At 42.9% G+C, this 20,353-nt stretch overlaps 1 protein-coding gene across 5 annotated transcripts in view; it reads left to right on the top strand.

Annotated features, from left to right (window-relative positions):
- Window positions 1-1,785: 1,785 nt before the first annotated feature.
- The window catches only part of TMEM181 (transmembrane protein 181), a 35,730-nt gene continuing 17,162 nt past the window's right edge, over window positions 1,786-20,353 (top strand). For 2 of the 5 annotated variants that reach the window (XM_088053344.1, XM_088053343.1), the window contains exons 1-3: window positions 1,786-1,961; window positions 15,496-15,599; window positions 19,456-19,511. In XM_088053344.1, coding sequence (XP_087909470.1) covers window positions 1,831-1,961; window positions 15,496-15,599; window positions 19,456-19,511 — 291 coding nt within the window. In that variant the 5' untranslated portion in view covers window positions 1,786-1,830. Of the gene's footprint in view, window positions 1,962-10,716; window positions 10,784-11,606; window positions 11,669-15,495; window positions 15,600-19,455; window positions 19,512-20,353 lie in introns of those variants that run through there. The other 3 variants (XM_014263704.2, XM_014263703.2, XM_088053345.1) reach the window with 2 other exon arrangements.

Genomic DNA, 20,353 nt, shown 5'->3' with positions numbered 1-20,353 from the left:
AAAGAAAACAGATTGGCAGTTTTAATAGAAATGTCTGTTCAATATTAAAAGTATGCTTTAATTCTTTTCTCATTTACTAAAATAAGGAAACCCGGAATTTCTTTGACAAAAAGGATTGGATGCAAGCTAATTTTTTTATATACCTTAAAAAATGTTACCTAGGAATTGCATACAACCCTGAGTACTGCTTGTTTTGTCAATGTATTGAAGTACTGGATTGTATTTGGAGTCTCAGAATGCATTCTTGACCTCCTTGGAGTCTTTTGAGTGTTTAATGTGAACCACAATGGGAGTATGCAGTTGCTTGTGTCTTCCCACAGGCTTTGCTATTCACAAACATAAAATTAATCCTGTAATATCTGGTATTTGTTGGTTGAAACACTGTCTGGTTTTTTTTGATAGCAGAAGTTGGTGGGTTAATATGTGGTCAATGCTAACAACTTCTCTGTGAGTAACCTGCCAGCCTTCCATGGAAGGTGTGAAACCCTCCCATGGCATTTGAGGTGTAGGGAGACAAACACCATTGAAAGACAGCCTGGATAATGTTCAGCACAACAAAGAACATTGCATCTCTGGAATGGTGCTGCTCTGGGCCCGCAAAAAAATGCACAAACCTACCAGCAAACCAACAAAAACCCCTTTGTCTCCAGCTTGAATGTGCACGTGGCTTTTATCCTGCTGCTACGTCTTCTCAAGCTTAGAACTATTCATAGGTAGGAAATAGAAATTCTCAGTCAGAGGTGAACCTTCTTCTCCCTTTCTCCCCCACCTGCTGGGGAAGACAAATTGTCTGTCCCCCTCCCACTGCACCAGGAGTAACTTCTTGCCAGAATACATTTGTGAGAAATCAATTTAAGTAAAAATGCATGTTCCAGTGTGATCAAGGATCCACTGATCACTTTGTATGTGATAAAATACAGACTAAGGGCAAGGCTGGGAAACAACCCAGCTTCCTGAATGTCAGCAGTGAAGATATTTACATGAGAGGAACAGTAGAGAAGACTTCTATATTTATACCTTATAGACGCAATGATTCCATATCAAGAGTAACGGGATTTTTGCTTTTATTAGGATATCATCACTGCCATTAGGTAGTGGAAATTAAAGCTTCAATTGATTCAATAATTTAAACTAGTTTAAATGTGAATTTGTTTATGACAGAAAGTTTAATATGAATCAAGATAACATAGTGCTCTGTAAACTGACTAAAGTTCAGTTCAGAGTTTCTAGATTTAGACGATGTAAACAGCACCATTCTTAGTTTTGGACCATGTACAATGTCATGATCATGAAAAGTAGATTTAGCATAGGGTTTCTTTTACATACCTGCTACTCTGGGGAAAAGAAACAATAAAAATCAGGGCATTTATTTTACATAGAGATGGTATGCTTTGAGAACAAAACATTTTTATTAAAAAAACCCAATAATAACGGAGATGTTTTCAGCAGAGGTAATGCGAGCTCGCTGCTTACTCCCCGGCACCGGCCGCCCCTCTCCGTGGTGCTGAAGCGGCTCCCGCCGCCCCCGAGGGCGCGGGCAGTGCGCGGAGGGCCCGCCCTGCATCCTCCGCCTCTGCATCCCCGGCTGCTGCATCCCCCATTCCTGCATCCTTTCTCCCTGCATCCGCGGCCCCTGCATTCGGCCCCTTTCATTCCCCTTCCCTGCATCCCTCTTCCCTGCATCCCCCGCTCCCGCATCCGCTCCCCCCCGCATCCGCCGCCGCCGCTGCGGCTCCTGCGCCGCCCCCGCCCCGCGGCCGCGCAGCGCCGGGCGGGCTCCGGCGGGGCTCCATGGCGGAGCGCGGGGCCTGAGGCGGCGGCCTGGGCGGCATGGAGGCGGATTTCGCCGCCTTCGGGAGCCCGCTGTGCGGCGAGGTCAAGCGCTTCTGCCGGCGGGTGCGGGAGACGTACCGGGAGATCCAGGAGGACCTGACGCCCTACAAGGATGATCGCTACTACCGGTACTGCCGGGCGCGGCTCCGGCCGGGAGCGGGGGGCGAGCGGGGGGCGAGCGGGGGCTTGGCTGCCGGGCATCACACGAGGAGCCCCGGCTGAGCGTCCGGGAGAGGCCGGCCGGTGCCGGGGCTGCTCCAGGCCAGCGCCCGGGTCCCGCAGCCCGGCGGCGGAGGGGCCGCTGCTGGATGTGCCGATCAGACAGCCCCACGCCTCTCCTCCTGCCCTCACCTGTTAACACCTTTACACAGGCAATCCCCATCTGCGTCCCTCTGTGCTACGACTTTCCCACTGTCGTAACAAGCGAAGGGGATGTGTTCTGGAGGCAGCCGCGAAACAATCCTGGCATAGGATAAGAATAGATTAGGAAAATGAGAGTGGTTGGCAAAGGTTGAGGTCAGAAGGGACAGATACACTGCGTGGGCTACACCCACATTTCTTCTGAGCCTTGCCCCTGCTGTTTCCGTGACTGACCAATGATGGCTGGAGAGTATGGATGAGGTTACACAAGGCTAGGAAAGGCTCCGAGGGTGTTGGACTCCTGGGTTATAAATGAAAAGAATTTTTGAGCTGGAGGAAGGTTCCAAAAAAGCAGAATGAACATCAAGAGAAGCAGGTGCTAGGAACACCTAGGAACAGAGGATGGATGCTGTTCAGCCACACAAATACAAGTTGGGTAACAAACAGTTATATGGCATTTTTTGTCTAAAAAGGGTATAGAAATTGTAATGTTTTATAAAATAACCTCTTTTAACAGTGACATTGTCTTATACACATGAAGAAGGTAAATGTACAGCAGAAGCATAAGATCTGAGAGTTACACCACTTATTTTAGTCAACATTCCACAACTTAGTGCAAGCTATGTCAGATTCTGAACATCACACTTCAAGGGCCTGCCAGTGGAAAAGAGGATAAGACAGGGATCTGGATAATCAAAAGTCAAAAACATAGCTTTGAGGAAAATTTGAGATTATTCCCCCAAAAGAACAAACATTGAAGTTGGAGGAATAGGAATTTCTCTAAAGAAAAACTTCATGTTCATCTTGGACAAACATTACAGAGTAATATTAACTGAAGCAATAAAAGTTCTTGCTAGACACAAAAAAAAAAAAATTCTGCATGAGAAGGATGGCAAAACACTACAAGAAAGGATTATCCAGAGAGACTTAACATCTCCATCATTGGAGGTTTTAAAAAACTTGACAAACACATGCAAGGAAAGTCTTAGATCTGGCAGATGCTGTCCTAAGACAGAAGATGAGGTACCTTGTAAAGTCTCTTCCAGCTCTATTTTACTGTGCATCTGGGCAGTCTGCTTCTGCACAGTACCCCAGCTGTTCTGCTTAAGTCATTTGACTTCAGTATGTGTTTTTTCCCAATGAAAGGGCAGGTGGTCCGTTAGATTGAATTTATCTCATTATTCACAACATCAAAGACTAGAGTCACAGAGCTTGGAAACACAGCTTGACAGCTTGGCAACATCTAATAAAACCACGGTGTTTCCTGGCAAAACAGAGTCTCCTCGCACTTGAGCCATGGGAGGTGATAAGGAGATGGAAATGTACCTGTGTGCATCTGGCAGTCTGATGAGGAATATTTGCACTGGAATGGAGAAAGAGAGGAGACATTAACTTGTGGAATTTGCAAGCAAGAGGTCCTGGGAGAGGCATTTGTTCAGCTTTATTTCCAGAAGAATCTTGAGCTCTCCAAGATAAACTGTTAATTAATTTTTGTGACCTTACGAGTGTATGGAAGGACTTTCTGCATTGAAAAGATGCTACCTCAGTGAATCAAATGAGCTTGTGGAGTTAGTTCTAGATTGCCCTTTCTTCAGTGACAATACCCCCAAGAACTATCAGCTGCCCATCATCTAGAATGAAATGGAGTAATACTGAACTCTTAACATGGAAATAATATTTCCTGACTTACAAGTCATGCTAGTACTTCTCTGCATTACCAAGATTTTAACCTAAGTGCTGTAAAGTGAGTTTCTGTTACTGCCACTGCATACCTGCTGTTCTGGCCAGTGTTTCCCTTCAGCACTATGGATGGATGTAGCAATGGCACCTTTCTTTTTAGATTCCTGGTGTGGAGGAGGTAGCATTGCATGATGCTACCATGCATTCTTCTTACAGGCAACTCTCACTTATGGGAAGGAGAATTCAATTCTTGATCCTCTTGTCCCTCTTTGTTTTACTCAGGACATTTAGTCAGGTTATAAATGAGCACACCCTGGGATGTAATGTAGAGACTTACTGCTCTGACAGCGGAAAGAATTTTGGAAATTTGACCAAGGAAATGCTGTGTGGCTTGTCTTTACTTCAAACCAAGGAGCTTCTCTAAAATAACCAGGTTACTAAAAGCAAACAACATACTAGGCCAAAAAAAAAACAACAGAAAACCACACCATATTTAAAGCATGTGTTTTCCCTTTCACCCTTCTCTGAGTGCCAACCAGAAAACACAAAATTGGGAAACTTGGAGCAGAGCTGATAGAGAAAAGGAAAACCACCAAGCAGTCAGTCCCCTTTGTGACCCTTGACTCAGGAGTGCTTGCTGTAAGCTGTGGTGTATGTGCTTATTTTTCGTGGCAGGGGACTCAATACACAGGGGTGGCCTAGCTCAGAGATGGCTGACAGAGCTGTTATCCCAAGTAACTGTCCTCTCATGCCATGGATGGCTGAGTAATTTCTGATTCAGCTCTAAGGCCATCCCAGTTTAGTGACAGTTTTTGTTGATGTTTTCCTTTAATGCACAGTGCTCTTGAATGTACGGTCCAGCAGCTTTCTGTGAGCAGCCTGTTCTCTGGACACGGGGCACAACTGAGGCTGGCAGACTCCTTGGCCATCCCAGCTTATGTCATCCTCACTCTGCAGAGTCCCAGGGCACTCATTCTCACTATAGAGATGGAGGGTTGTCCAAGTTAGTGAGTTTGTTCTTCCCAACAGGCCAGAACAGACTGTACCTTGTGCCTCCTGGTGTATTTCCCCATGAGCAAGAGCTGCTTCCCTCAGTCATCTGGGAGACACCAAGAGAGCAGGGCTAGCCATGGCTCAGCACACTGATGAACCCCATCTGTCTAGGTTAGGAGTTCCCTTAGGCAGACATGGCACTGTATGGTGTGCTTGTCAAAGAGACCCTGCATTTACAGACTAGTAGGTGTGACATTCAATAACCTCATTGGTAACCCAAACATAAGGCTGGACTGGACTCAGTGCACTGAAGATTAGTCTGTGGTACACCACGTTGTGCTTGGTGCAGTAGATAAGCTCAGAGAAGGCAGAGGAGAAAAAGTGTTACCCTCTCCCATGGGTCATGTGGACTGCCTTAAAGCACATCAGATTTATTGTAACAACTTCTGGACTGCTCTAATTTGTACCTCTGAAAAATTGCTCCAAGCAAGCCCCTTGAATGAACAGTTTGTTCATTTGCCTGATGTCTCCCCCTCCCACTCTCAATATGTTCCTTCCTCCTTCAGCATGCCTCCTGGCCAGGATGGCAGGGCATGGAGGGCTGGCAGATGACAACTCCCCTGCTTCTCTAAGCCACTTTGAGCAGACTATTGGTATGAAAAGAGCTTAGCACCAATGTTACTAAAACACATTTTTATCTCTTTGACATGCTAGCAGTGAGATACCAAAACTTACCAGAAGACAACAGGTTTCCCAATCAGCTGACGGATATTTTTCAGTGGGAATTTTGTAACTCTATCACCTAGCTGATGTTGAAGAGTTCAGCTTTCTGGAAACATTTTGATAGGAAATGAGTGCCTATCTGATAGACAGGAGAGAGCAGGAGGGTGGCCAGATTGTGGTCTGACATCAGAGTTGCATAACTGCAACACGGCATTCCTGAAAGATCAATTTCTAGGTTAATGAACACATCCCACTGACCAATCAGCATATACAGGGAAGCACAGTGTTGATGCTTAATTTAGTAATAATACCCAGAGACTGAGATAAATGACCTACAATCTGCCCTGCTTTAAACAAGGGATAAATTTTAAACTCCTATCAGGGAATAATATGACATTTTGTACATCAAAAAGAAAAGACTATATATAGGACATCATGAAAAGTATATTTTTACTTGCAGCTTTAATTAATGCTTGATATTACATAGACAATCCTCAAATCATGTGGGAAAATTTCATTGACTGGTTCTGCTCCTTTTGCAAAAAGACCGGAGAATACCACATCATTTGACTCAGCAATAAAGGGAAGCTGTTCATTTTTCCTTAGAGAACTACTACCTGTGTGCTTCAAAGAAGAAACTTTCCAGAAAGTTTCCCAAGAAAGCTGTTGTGATAAAATACACATTTCTTCTGCAAATCTTCTACCAGGGCTCAAAGTGCAAGTGAGAAGCCATGGAGTCAAGAAGACCTTGTTGAACATCTGTAGTCAAAATTCCTGGAAGGTTCATGCTGCCTTCATGCTTGACCCAGGCAGGATCTTCAGTGGCTGCTTTGAGCCACAGCTGGTACCCTTCTCCTGTTCTTTCAGGGTCTTGGCAATTGGAAGAACCTGAATTACCCCAATGTGAAGTATATAGCTTGGGCCAGAAGGCCTGAAACAGAGAGGGGAGGATGAGACGAACACTGTAGCTTCATGATTGCTTTAAACTGCCATAAGCTGGCTCTGTGGCTGGAAGAAACCATCCTAGCTCTCATTTCCCTGGTCACACATTTCTACTCTCTTCCTCATCTGCCCACAATTAATCCTTTACCTGCACAGTAACTGAGCAACCGATTCTTAAGTGACCTTTAACTCAGATGAATTCCTTTATTTGATTCACCAGTCTACTGCACTAATATGAGTGCAAAATAAAGAGCCCCAGCTAGAGAGAGGCTGGATTTCACCTGTTGTCACTGCAGCTGTAGGTGTGAGCCATGAAAGTGTAAACTGGCCACGAAATAACAGCTTTAGTGCTAAGGAGGTCAGTGTAAGTAATAATACGAGCTGAGCAAGTATTCAGCCTCTTATTCATAGCTCACACTCTCTTCTCTTGCAAGCTTCATTCATCTTACACTGTCCAGCTCCTACAACAGATGAGGCAGATAGAAGCTTCTTGCACTATTTCATTCCAGAGCAGGTCACTGAGTGGAACCTTCTTGGAAGAAGCAGAGTGAGACTGACTGACTCTGTGGAGAGAGACAAGTTTCACAGTGTCTTCTAAGTGTTTAGTTTGTAAACTCAGTGCCAAAATTTTCACAAAAAATAGCATGCAATGTACATGTTTACAGTGTATTCACAGACCTTTGAAAGTTGGTAGATGGCAAAGAGAAATGTGGTCCCATGGCTAACTGAAGTGAGCTGGATTTCAAGCTCTGCCACCCACATTGTTCTCCATGTGACTTTTGGCAAAGCTCAGCCTTTCTGTGCTTCAAGTTTCCTACCTACTGAGTGAGAATAACATATTTTTGGTTTGAGGATAATAAATTCATGTTAGTGAGACACCTGAGTGCCAGAGGGATTGGAGCAGTCCTTGGAACAGCTCAGTTGTGTGCACACAAATGGAAGTGTAACTGCAGAGAGTTATAACTCTACAACCACGCTTCCCAGAAAACTGGGAATGGTCACAGATTCTGTAAGCATCATTCCATCATTTTCTGGCCAGGGAGAACTTGTTGGAGAAGCCTGAAGTGTGCTGAAAGCAACACAGTGCATGTCATAGCCATCCATGACCTAATGACCAATTGTGGCTTGCCAGTGATAACTTGTTCTGAGCAGATACACTTTCTTAAGTTGTCCTGATTACTCAAAGCTTTATTTTCTTCCCCCCAGTTAATTCTGGTCTACAGTTTAAACTCTTCTTGATTTAAAATGCACGGACATATTTTCTTCATCAGTTGGTACAATGTATTTCTCAGGGCAGCTGTTTTTATGAGATTACTAAGTGATCATCAGTGCTGTAAATCACAGATGGGATAAATACCAGTATCAATGACTAAATTAATTCCCAGCATGTTTTTAGGTTCAGTGGTGTTACATAAGAGTCATACTGGGTCCCACAGGTCACAAGTAATGACATAACTGCCCCCAGAGTAATGGAATAAAATGAATAACATTATTAATCCTAAATACTTTTAAAAAGGAAATGCAGTAAGACCACGGTATCATCTAAGTAAGCTTTTAATGAAATTATTTAACTGTTGAAGAGATAATTTTTAAATTATATGTTGTCTGATCTATCTAAACATTTTGGGGATCATCCCAAAGTGGCTCTGCCTTATGTATATGATAAACATGAAAGCCAGGCAGTTACTCTGAATTCCATTCAAGACTACACGTCAGGTATTCCCACATGTTTTAGTAACTGCAGTGCTGACTTTCTATAAGTAGATGTTAGAGCTATCAAAAATGAGTACAAAATATAGTTTGGCTAACCCCTATACCTTCCTGCTCTTTACCATCACTTCCCAGATTGGCAATCTTTGTTGCCCAGTCTTAGGACATTCAACAGAAATTCAGAATAGAAATCCAGCTTCAACTTAAGATTGTGCAAGAACAAAACACTGTTAGGTATGAACTAGAGATTTTTATTACATAGTGTGTGTAAAGTAGTTGCTTACTCTTAGGATTTAATTTCTGCTTCTTGTGAGCTGACTGAATTCTCTGCAAACATGGTACATCACTAACATCCCTTGAATACCACAAAGCTTTGTGCAGATGACTGCAATGACAGCATTTTAATTCCACTGAAAGAACTGGTAAATAAAATAATTTACAACCCAGGTGGCACTAAACACGTGCATGTTCAACACAGATGCATCACATTGGGCCTTTTGCTGAAAATGGATGGGTTTAGACTGGACTCAGAACCACTTCTCTGTCTGAAGTATTTTCTGTTTATATGGTTACATTTCCCTCTGCTACCTGTAATTGCTACTACTATAGCACAAGCTGATAAAGCACACTGGAAATGTGGGAAATACTGCTGTTATCCCGATGCAAAATACATTTGGCCTCACAACCAAGAGCATGAGATTCAACTTGACCAAGTGCTGGGTCCTATACTTTGGCCACAACTCCGTGCAGTGCTATAGGCTGGGAGAAGAGCAGCTGGGAAGTGGCCTGGCAGAAAAGGACTTGGAGGTGCTGGTCAACAGCAGCTGAACATGAGCCAGCTGTGCCCAGGTGGCCAAGAAGGCCAATGGCATCCTGGCCTGGATCAGCAATAGTGTGGCCAGCAGGAGCAGAGCAGGGATTGTGTCCCTGAACTTGGCACTGGTGAGGCCACACCTTGAGTCTTGTGATCAGTTCTGGCCCCTCACTGCAGGAAGGACATTGAGGGGCTGGAGTGTCCAGAGAAGGGAAACAGAGCTGGTGAAGGGTCTGGAGCACAAGGCTGATGAGGAGAAGCTGAGGGAGCTGGGGTATTTGGCCTGGAGAAAAGGAGGCTCAGGGGTGTTATAAATGCAAAGGCAAATTTAGGTTAAATAAAAGAACAGTTTATTATAAAACAATTTTTATAATAAAAATAAACAACGAGGAAAAACCACAATAAAATAAACAGCACAGCGCTGGATGGACAGGGGTCTATACCCAAAGGTATAGGTGTTCCCAAATCCACGCTCGAGGGTTCTCTGGCCTGGGTTTTTATAGGGATTTTGTGTCCTGAGGCCAAATTCCAGGCAGGCACCATTCACCAAGGGTCCTTGATTGTTGGATGAATTGATTTCCTGGCGTTGGAGAATAGAGTCAAATAGACGTCCGGGCAGAGTCTCCTCATATGTAAAGAAGTTCTGAGTGTTCCTTGATTTCATTTTGGTTCAGGCCATCTGGATGGGGTGGTTGGATCCGGGTTGGAGCTGATGGATATCTCGGCTGGACTTTTCCCTTTGTCAGCCTGATTGCTTCCCCAACAGTGGCCTACAAGGCGGGGTGTTCAGGTCCGGTGATGAGTATCTCGTCCGAGCTCGTTCCTTTGTCAGCCTGATGGCCCTGTGTCCTGCTCATTCTTTTCGGTTGATGGGCGCCGGCTAGGATTGTTATCTCTCGAATGGGAATGCGCGACTAGATCTGGGGAAGGACTTGTTGGCCACACTGTATTTTATATTTTATATTATTATAGCTACAAATATATTTATTTAGACCTCTACGAATTTTTATTCGTAAGTTCATTTATCACAGGGGAGACCTCATCACTCTCTACAACCCGGTGAAAGGAGGCTGTAGCCAGGTGGGGGTTGGTCTCTTCTCCCAAGGAACCAGTGACAGGATAAGAGGATATGGCTTCAAGCTGCACCAGAGGAGGTTCAGATTGGACACCAGGAGGACTTTTCTCACAGAAAGGATGATTAGACATTGGAACGGGCTGTCCAGGGAGGTGGTGAAGTCACCATACTTAAAGGTGTTTAAGGAAATATTGACGTGGCACTCCGTGCCATGGTGTAGCTGACACGCTGGTGTTAGGTCATAAATTGCACTCGATGATCTTGGGGGTCTTTTCCCACCTAACCGGTTCCCTGATTCTTACTGTGATTTTGAACCCGCAGCGCTCGGCAGGCCAGGACTAGCCGGCTCACCAAAGACAAGCTGGCGTCGTATCGCCCTCCCTGACTCCTGAGGGCTCGCCCTCTCTCTCGCTCTCCCTCTCGGCGGAGCGCGGGTGTGTGTCCCCTCGGGCTCACCGTAGTGCCCCCCTCTCCCCGCCTCCTCAGCTGCCCCTCGGCCGGGGCGCGGCGGGGCCCGTGACGTATGCGGGGCCGCGTGGCGGCCGCGCGGTGACGCACGCGGAAGGCGTCGCGCGGCGCCGGCTGGGCCACGGCGGCGGCGGCGGCGCGCGGAGGAGGTGCCGGCACTGCGCGCGCGGCGCCGCGATGGAGCCGTGAGTGGGGGCGGGGAGCGGCGGGGGGCGCGCGAGCCTGAGGGGCGCCGGCTCGCTCGGGTCTGGGTCCGGGAGAACAAACTCCTTTCTCTGAGGGAGGAGCCGAGTGTTGTCATTCACGGAATCACAGAACGGGCAAGCTTGGGAGGGACCACAGCCTTTGGCCATCTGGTCCAGCCTGCCTGCTCAGGCAGGGTCAGTCCTAGAGCACGTGGCAGGGAATTGCGTCCGGACGGGTCTTGAGGGAGGGAGACTTCTTAGTCTCTTTGGGCAGTCTGAATCTAATTCAGTTTGTACACGCCATTCTCGGCAAGGAAATCAGCTCGCCTGATTTAAATAAATCAAAGGGTAAAGAGGGTTAAATGAATGTTTCTGAGGTTGTGGCTCGCCACCGTCAGAACCCCGAGGGTGACTGCCCTTTTCTTTAGAGGAACGCTGTGTGTTTGCCTTTTATAGGGAGAATAAAACCTCCCCTCCCCCCCGGTATCTTCACTCTCAGATTGCTTGCTAAAGGAAAAAGAAAAACTTGTTTTCCCGGCTATTTCTTGGCATGGACAGAGCCATAGCCGTGATTAATTATTCAGGCTTAGATGAATACAACAAACAACAGCTGAAAAACCAAAAAAGCCAACCCACCCCGTGCACCCATACAGAGGTAAAGCACAGCTATGTTTATCTGTCAGTTGTCATGTAGCAGTTCTGTATAGTACTGACAATGTTAATTTTATGCCTCTTTTTATGTAGTCAAGTGCTGCCTCATTAGCTATTAACCCTTGTGGAATACATTTGCAAGAAATTCAAGGTCTTCTGAGGGACACCAGAACAAGCCATGTCTTTAAACCACGAGCAAGTGCAGGGTGTATGGATAGCCCCGGTACTGTGAACGTAGGTAGCATATATAATTATTCAAATCAAAGTGGGTTTGATGGTTCTATTTGGGAATGAGCCTAAAATAGAGAAGAGCAGTTGGAGGCAGAGATGTTGAGGCTAGGATTTCAGAAAAGCTGCTGTGCATAAAAGCAAGTTATTTCTGATTTTAATATCACCTCTGTGCCTACCTACTGCTTAATCTCAGTTTCACCACAGCTCTCCCTTCTTTAGAGTTAGTCTTAAGTGAAAACTATTATGTAACAGGCGCTGTTTTTTATGATGGTCTTCATTAAAGACTGTTGTGCAGTCATCAGAAGTGATTTGAAGATTAGAAATGTCCTGAGAAACATTTAGCTGAACCTTTTGAGACAAAACTTTACTTCAAAAGTAAGATGGAACCCACCTTTACATCTCATATATGAATGGCTACTGAAAGATTGCAGTTGGTGTGAGTGTGTGTTTCCAAAGTTAACTCTGTCACAGGCTTCACTAGAGCAGTTCAGTTTTACTGACTGCTATTTGAGATGTCTAAGTACAATATTTCTCTGTATCTCAGTGCTTTCTCCTCCTTTGCAGTCAGTTTCAGACATAAGTTAATTATAAACCACTCTGAATTAGGATAAAGCTGAGTGTAGGTGGTAAAAGCTGCCTGAAAGACTGCAGACAGTTGGATGGCTAGTCTTTAGCTTTCGACTGCTGTGGTTGGGCTGATTAAAGTATCTTCCACTCTGCTTGGTAAAGCAAAGCACAGTTCTTTACCTGTTTGAACAAGTGCATCCAGAGTGAGGAATCGTTTTTGTTTTTCCCATAGATGTGTTTCCAGCATTTCATTCTTTATTGGGCCTTTCAAATGTAAGATAGAGGCTGTCAGTGGGGCATCACCAGCTTACACTTACTTATAAACTTCATAAAATCTCTTTCCAAAAGGCAGGACTTAAACAATGAACTTATGGGAAGGTGATTTTACCTGCTTTGTATGTCAGCTGGTGATAGGTGCAATGAGACGCTTCGATCTACACAAGGAAGTTCTGTGACTGCGGCAAGGGGCAATGAAGCATGCCTCACCTGATAGGAATGCTGTAAATTGTTTGCCCTCATGAGAAATGCAGTTAAGATTTGGCTGAGTTCTTACATTTGCTGTTAATAAAAGTGTCCATGTTGCCTTACTGACCTCTAAAGCAGCACATGTGGTCAGTGGCCTAAGTGAGACTTGAGGAGTACAGGTGTGAATGAGAGGAAGATACGAGTTGTGTCCCCTCTCCCTGTGTCTCCACTCTTGGCTGGATACAGCATCCCTGTTGGCATAGGTGTACACCTACCCATTCTGACTACTAGGTGCTGCACCATCTGGAGGGCAACTGGAATAAAGAACGAGCCAGTGTCAGAAATATGTTTCTTCAAAAGCTCACAAAACACGAACACATCTACTGGCTTATGGGTAAACCAAGGTGCTAATTGCTAATTGCCAGTGGTTGTAAAACCCTTGGCTGGATGGGGAACTGGGAGCTTTCCTGTAAGGAGTGTGGAGTACTTTCAGTGGAATTAAAATGTTGTCATGGCAGTCATCTGCATAAAGCTTTGTGGTATTTTTCACATTTGCATCACGCATTTTGAAATGTCTGCAGAAACTTTGAAATTAGGGAATTTAGCAGAAGAACCAAGAACATGCACAGCAAGTCAGAAATATCCTGCATCAACCTGTAGCTGTTAGGTGGATGCCCAGATGTGAGCTGTTCAGGACAACACAAGTATATGTTAAGCTTTACTGCAAACATGATACTCTTCCAGTTGTCAGCTATGCTCAACCCATGGGCTTTCCTGTGTTGAGAGATCCTCAGTATGTGCTCTGCCACGAAACATTTGTTATGTACTTTAAGTCTTATAGGTAATTTAGGCATGTCGACATTTTATGTACTGTTTTTATATGTCAAGGGTTTTCTTGCTGAGATTAATACTTTGGTATCTCAAGATAATAATATCCCATACTTGGTGTACTTAGGTAGACAGGGAATACAAGGTATCTGTGGAACTGAAGGAGACCCTGGAGCTGATGGAAAGATGCACCTTGGTTAGTTGTTTTAGTACTAGTACAGATTCAGTGGCTTTAACATGGTTTAAGTGCATGAAGGCTGAGGTTTTAAGACATAGATGTAGGAAAAATACTGCAGTCACATCCCTGCAAAAGTTGTGCAGACAAGTTCTGGTTTGAAATTCCTCTATTAATTGGCATTTTTAAAAGTCAAAATCCTATTTGTCTGTGAGGCTTCTGTGTGACAATCTAGTACTGCTTATGTGGCAATTACTTGGTCATTTCATGTATGGTTTGTGGTTTTTGGCTGTACAATCAGCTGTTCTGACCTCTGGACTGATGCAGAGTTTCTGCTGTGTGTAAAGGTGTGTGGCAAGTATTTTGCAGGTTCTGTGCCTGGAGTCCTGTACAGCTAGTTTGTGCAGACTCCTGACATTTGCAGCTAGTTGCTTGCAGTTCTTCTGCAGGGTTTTCCTCCCTTCCCCACCTCCTTTGTGTGTTAATAAATTTAGATTTGGATCTCTCAAACTTTAAAGAAATGATGCAAGTTGGTTTTGGTAGTGCTTCATTTGGAGAAAATGCAGTGATTCTCAGAGAAGATAGAGGTTGTTATTGTTAAATCCTTTTACTGGTTTATAGTGAATTGTTTGCCTTGCTTTTAAGGGCTGTCACGCATGCAGCACATGGTACCTGGTCCCAAAGTTCAGGCTGGGCTTATGGGAAGGATTTCACCACCTTTTCTGCAATTCTTTTTTAACATGGTGAACCAAAAAGAGTACCATTTAGCTGGTGAAAAGAAGAAAGAAGTTTTATTCCAAGTTAAAAGGGAGGGAGCTCTGTCATTAAAGTCTTACCGTTTCGTTTCTTTCCATGCTGGTGCTCGTGCAAATTTATTGAAAAACAGCACCACCATGCCATCAACCTCCTAGTCCTACAGCTTTTGTATTTAAGCTGTACAGATTCCTAGGGTCATACCTCCTGGAACAGCAGTAGAAAGTCAGGTATGTGGTAGCTCAGTTTTGGTGTAACTCAAGAGGAAATGTTGGCTGTATTTTGAAACACAGTGGATTTGTCCACCTTATGTAGGATTAGTTATTTGATCATATTTCCCTTAGGCTGACAGAACTGGAAGTTACCTGTTCTCCAGGGAATGCAATTGGTATTTTTAATGTACACCCACACCCCTGCCCCCCTGTTTTGTCTTGAACCTAATGATAACCACCAATGTGTAGTGCAAGAGATGTCATTGCTTATATGTGTATTTGTATTTAGGTGTCCAGTAGAAACCTTGAGTTCAGGTTTTTATTTCCTAAGCTTTGGTGGAGCTCAGACAAGAATTCAAAGCCTGAGCATGCACATCTAGCATATCTGGAGGTCTGCCCTACTCCTTGTTAGGTATGATCGTGCAGGGTTGAAGTATGTTTATAGGGTATAGACAACTCATCAAGATCCTGTGCAGGTAACTGAGTTGTTAGTGATGACTGTCCCTTTAGATTAAGCTCTCATTGTGGGAGACATAGAGTCTTGGACGTTTAAGTTAATAATGTATAAAATAACATAAACAACTTTTTCTCCCTTTAAGAAATGTTTTCTATTGCTCAAGTTTTAGGACAATAGAAAACCCTAGCATAAAATAAAATGGGCAAAATTCATACATTTTGGAGCACAGATGATTAATATCTTGTTTCTTAGTGTTACATGTTACCTGAGGGTTTGGTTTAATTTTCTTTGTTGAAGAATGAATGGGGTTTATTTTCTACCCCTTTAGAAATATGACCGACACTAATTCTGTGGTTTCTTTTGCTCCCTGTAGGCTGGCTCCGATGCGATTGTATACACTGTCCAAAAGGCATTTTGTTTTGGTCTTTGTAGTATTCTTTATTTGTTTTGGTCTGACAGTCTTCATAGGAATAGCAGGTAAGGATGTTCTCTTTTTAAAAGATTACAGTTCTCATATACTTTGTCTAAACCTGTTGGTATTTACAGGGGTATTTAAATGCTAATGAGCTTACTGCTCCTGAGATGTCTGAGGAAGCATTAGAATTGACAGGGACAGGGAAGTGTTTCTTCCATCTCACTTTTTCATAGGAGTACTACCTACAAAGACTTGGTATTTGCAACTGCTTTGCAGGGGAGAGCCGATAAAATGAGACAAAAGTAGCTTCATTGCAACATAATTTTTCAGCAGCCTGCTACATTAGCCGTTTTTCTTTGTATTTCTATCTGTAAAATGGTAGTGCTGGTGATTTCCTGTGAGGCAACTGAGGAAGGTGTTTGTAAAGCCTTCTAAATGTTTGGGTGATAAGTGCCACAGAAATACAAAATATTTTGGTGTAAAAATATGAACTTCAGTTGTCAAACATATATGAGCTTAGGTCTCTCATTTCAGAGATCTTTTTGAGAGTCCTGACGTGACCTGGGAGGCTAAGCATATAGTGCCTGGGTACTCAAGCTGGAGATCAGAGAGATTTGTGGTAGTCTGGTGAACAAAGATGCAGTGTCACTAGGGAGTTGAAAAGCTTGGGACCCTTCTTTATTTCATGCTGGAAAGCTTTTCCAGGGCTAGAACATATTTGAAAAATAAGTCAGTGTGCTCTCCTAGCAGTGTTAAATAAACTAGTACTCTGCTGTCAGGAGAGCTTTATCAATACAGAACTTAAGTGATGGGGAGAAGGGGAAGGAGGGACTGATACTCATTAAGCAATCCACCTCCTATATAAGAATTACTTTAGGTTGTTACCATCTTCCTCTGCCTTACTGCTGACTTCCACATCTCTCAGCATGTCCAGTGTGTTCTCCTGTGCCCCTCTCTGACACTTTTTGACCTGTCTGTTGGGTTGTCTCTACCTCTGCCCTGTCCTTCACTTCCTTTAGAGTGAGAAGGGCTGCCCAGGCCTGGGAGCCATCCAGTCCTACCTGCCTTGGAAAGAAGGGTGAGTTGTTTGGAGGCAGCTGTTTAGGCTTTTATGCCCACCTGTGCCTTGTAGGCAGTACGTTTTTCATAATAGCCTTCAATAATAAAATTTGTCTGTGAAATAAAACCTTCTTTCCTGCTGTTTGATTTATTAGAGCAGCTGAAAGTCTAAATAGGCTTTCAGTTCATAAAGGTTAACCACTGATATTCCTGTCACTTGCTGAAGGATGCTGAAGGGCATTATTTGGCCACTAAAATACTGCATAAACACATTTGCAAAAGTGCATTTTATGACAAAGGAAAAAAAAATATTTAATTTAGTGTAATTTGGCTATTTGGCTTTAAAATTGAACCATATTTGTAGTTGTGTACTTACACGTCCAGGTTGCAAAAAATGAAAGTTGTTTTTTGTAAGACTAGACAAAAAGCAGTGCTCCTGGAAGGGAAAATTGAGTGTTTTGTTCTTAATCAGTAGCAGAACCTGAGAGGGAGCTGTGCTGGTGTATTGTGTTTGCAGGCAGAGTAATCTGGTGATATGGTTACCTTTGGCCCAGGGGACTTGGCTGCTGTAAGCAACGCTTGCTCATCTGTACCATGCTGTGGTTCCGGGCCTTGCCTGTGATCCCCTTCAGGAGCTGGCATGGCTGTGGGATTCTTGTCCTTTTAAGATTGGTCTGCTGGATAGTTTGGCTGATACTGTTTATTATTATAACTAGAATATTTTTAAAAGGATGCTGTTTACCTTGGGAGGAGACCCACTGAACAATTACTGTGATATTCCTCACGGCTTTTGTTGACAGCTGCTTGCTTCCTGTGAATAGAAGGAGGGGCCCTAACAACAGAATTCTGCCTCATTAAATGGTACAGTCTGAGAAAAGCTCACCAAACCCACTAAGTAAATGAAAGTGTGGAAGATACATCCGTATTTTCTGTGCTACTTAAATATGCCATTGCCCACACTCAACATCTATACCTGCAGTTGGGAAGCCTGGCGGAACTCTTGATTTTCATCTGAGAAATCAAGACAGTTTGATTGAAGACGGATGCTACTCTTATAGTTCCTGTAACCCAAAACAGACACACTTGTTTGGTCTTTTTTCCAAGTTGCAATCGCTTTCTTTCTCTTTTCACAATGGGTCTGTCTTATCTTTGGGGTGAGACAAGTTCAAAGAAAATCCAAGGTGCAGAACTCATTTTCTGTAGCTTTGCAGTTCATTACCTTAAGGTGGTTCTTTGCCTTCATCTGTTATTATGTTAAGTGATCGAGACAAAAAGTAAAACAATAACTATGTAAATTAGTCTCCATTTGTTAGTCAGGAAGCCAGCAGCATCATTGTGTTTCAAAAGCTTTTCACTTGCTAGAGAAGAATCAGTTATAGCACTAGAACTTCATTATTTGGTTGCTGTTCTTAAAAACTTTGACTGTGATTTCTCAGTCCCAATATTGGTTCATATCTTCCAATAAAAAAATAACCCTTAAAAAAGGATAATTCTATTTATTTCATCATGACTTAATTACTGGTATGTGATGACTTACCAACTGTGAACACCTACTGAAACTCAATTGTGCTTGTTAAAACAACATATGCCTTTCAAAAATCTGGTTTATATGTACTTCAGAACGGAACAGTTCAATGATGCAGAGCAGACTTTTTAGTGGGTAGCTGTCAGTGATGTTGTGCTGCAATTCTAATATGAAATTCTGGCTGTGATGGCAGAAATTCTTAATTTTTCTTTTGAAGTTAATAACAATAAACCTAAGTTAAGTTAATAACAATAACCCTAACCCTATTAGGGTTATTATTGTTATTAGAGCAGTTGTAGGAGCCCAAGCAGTGCTGCACGTTTAGAGCTGTGATGACAGCTAACCTGTCTTGGACAGTGATTCCATGGTGCTCATTTATAAACTTCTTCTTTTCCATTGTTTCTCTGTAGTAACTTTGAAGTGTTTGGTCTTTATGAGAAACTGCTTTTATTGCATAATTTTTATAATGCTGAGTTTGTGATTGAAAGAGCATATTTTGAGGGTTAAAAAACTCCATTAAGTTGCCAGACCAAATATATACAGGGAGAGACCATTTGAACAGAAGGATTCACAACCTGAACACACAGATCTTTTCCTAATCTTCCCTGTCACTTTCCTGGTTTAGTCTTTTCGTGTTTTATGTGCATAAAAAGACGTGTGCTTTCCTCTTGTCCTCAATATCCCATGCTCTTTCATACTGAAGGGGAAATTGCACTGCTGTTTGGAACCACCTTATCAGGGGTTGCACAGAAGATGGGGCTTTTCTCAGAGGTGCGACACGAGCTGGAGCACAAGAAATTCCAGTTAGATATTAGAAATTTTTTTTACCATAATGGTTAAATACTGGAATAGGTTTCCCGGACAGGTCGTGGGAGTCTCTCTCCTTAAAGATGTTAAGGACTTAAGTGGACATGTCCCTCAGCAGCCTGCTCTGATTAAGCAAGGGAGTTCTGTAGCTGTGTGCTTTCATGACTGCATTCCCATAAAATCTTGGGAGATATATATACATGTATAGATATATATATATAGATACATATTAATAAAAAAACTACTACTGAAATTGTAGTACTTTAAACTACACATTCAGGGCTTTTGACGTGGAATTCTTGATTTATAATTTACTTTATTTAATAATGCATAGAAACACCATGACAGAGATGCTTAAAGGAACATGCAGGTCAAATTTAAAAATTACGTTGAAATATCCAAGTGCTTTACCCTTTACCTGAAACATCTGAAAAGTGGAATATTATTTATGAAAGCCTATATTTACATCATCACTCATATATATGCTTTAATATTATTTTCTTTCTTCCTTCTTACATATTGTGTAGGTCCTAATGTAATTGAAACTTCTGTAGCAAGAACTGACTTAAATAACAGCCTGAAGGTAAGAGTTAATAAATATTGTTAGATTATATGAATGGCATTATTTGATGTTAGTAATATTAAATGTTTCCCTCCTTCCCCCCAGTTATTTTAAATATTTAAGCTTTTACTGCAGAATGTCTTAGTGGTGCTTTCCAGTTTGAAGCTGAATGTGCAATATTGTACTACCACTGTGTTACTCCATGAATAGCCCAGGAGCGATTTCTGGTCTCTTACCGTTGTGAGCAGGTCGGGTAGAGATTTCTCATATGTTTCTGCACAGCACTTTCTGATAAACAAACATGTGAGTTTTTCCCTGGTGAATTAATATTGGAGATTCTTGTAGGGGGTTCAGAAACAGAAATTGAGAACATGTGTTGAAAAACAATGCACTCAGTGGCAACTAATGCTATCCCTCTTGTAATTTCCCTTTCTATCATAAAGAAATATTTCTTGTTAATTGTTCACTATCATGTGACTGAGACATGGGATCTAGATTCCTCAGAGGAGCATTCACATGTTCTCAAATGCTTTCGTATTTTGGTCCTCAGTTCTTGTGTTTTTGTTTGTCTAGCTCTTCACTGTCAACCTAATATCTGAAGTATTTTTTGTGAAAGTGCAAAAAAGGTTTTGTTGTGGGTTTTTCCTTAAATCACATTTCCTTTAAATACACTGGCACAATGCTTTTGTTTCTTTTACCTACCAGTCACCTATATATGTTTGGATTGATACAGTACTGTGGGTGGATATTATTTTTTTTAAAGCACATCTTGATTTCAAAGTTGAGAAGTCTTTCCTGTGTGTGGGTTTTATCTGTTAATGATACCTTTTATTCTTTAGACTTGAATGTGGGATTTTTCAAAA

The sequence above is a fragment of the Pseudopodoces humilis genome, chromosome 3 (genome assembly GCF_049639895.1).
Source record: "Pseudopodoces humilis isolate 2021_Gansu_Grassland_sample_001 chromosome 3, ASM4963989v1, whole genome shotgun sequence".
NCBI classification, from domain to species: domain Eukaryota; kingdom Metazoa; phylum Chordata; class Aves; order Passeriformes; family Paridae; genus Pseudopodoces; species Pseudopodoces humilis.
Note: the sequence above shows the minus strand (reverse complement) of the source record. Positions and strands in the feature narration are given on the sequence as shown.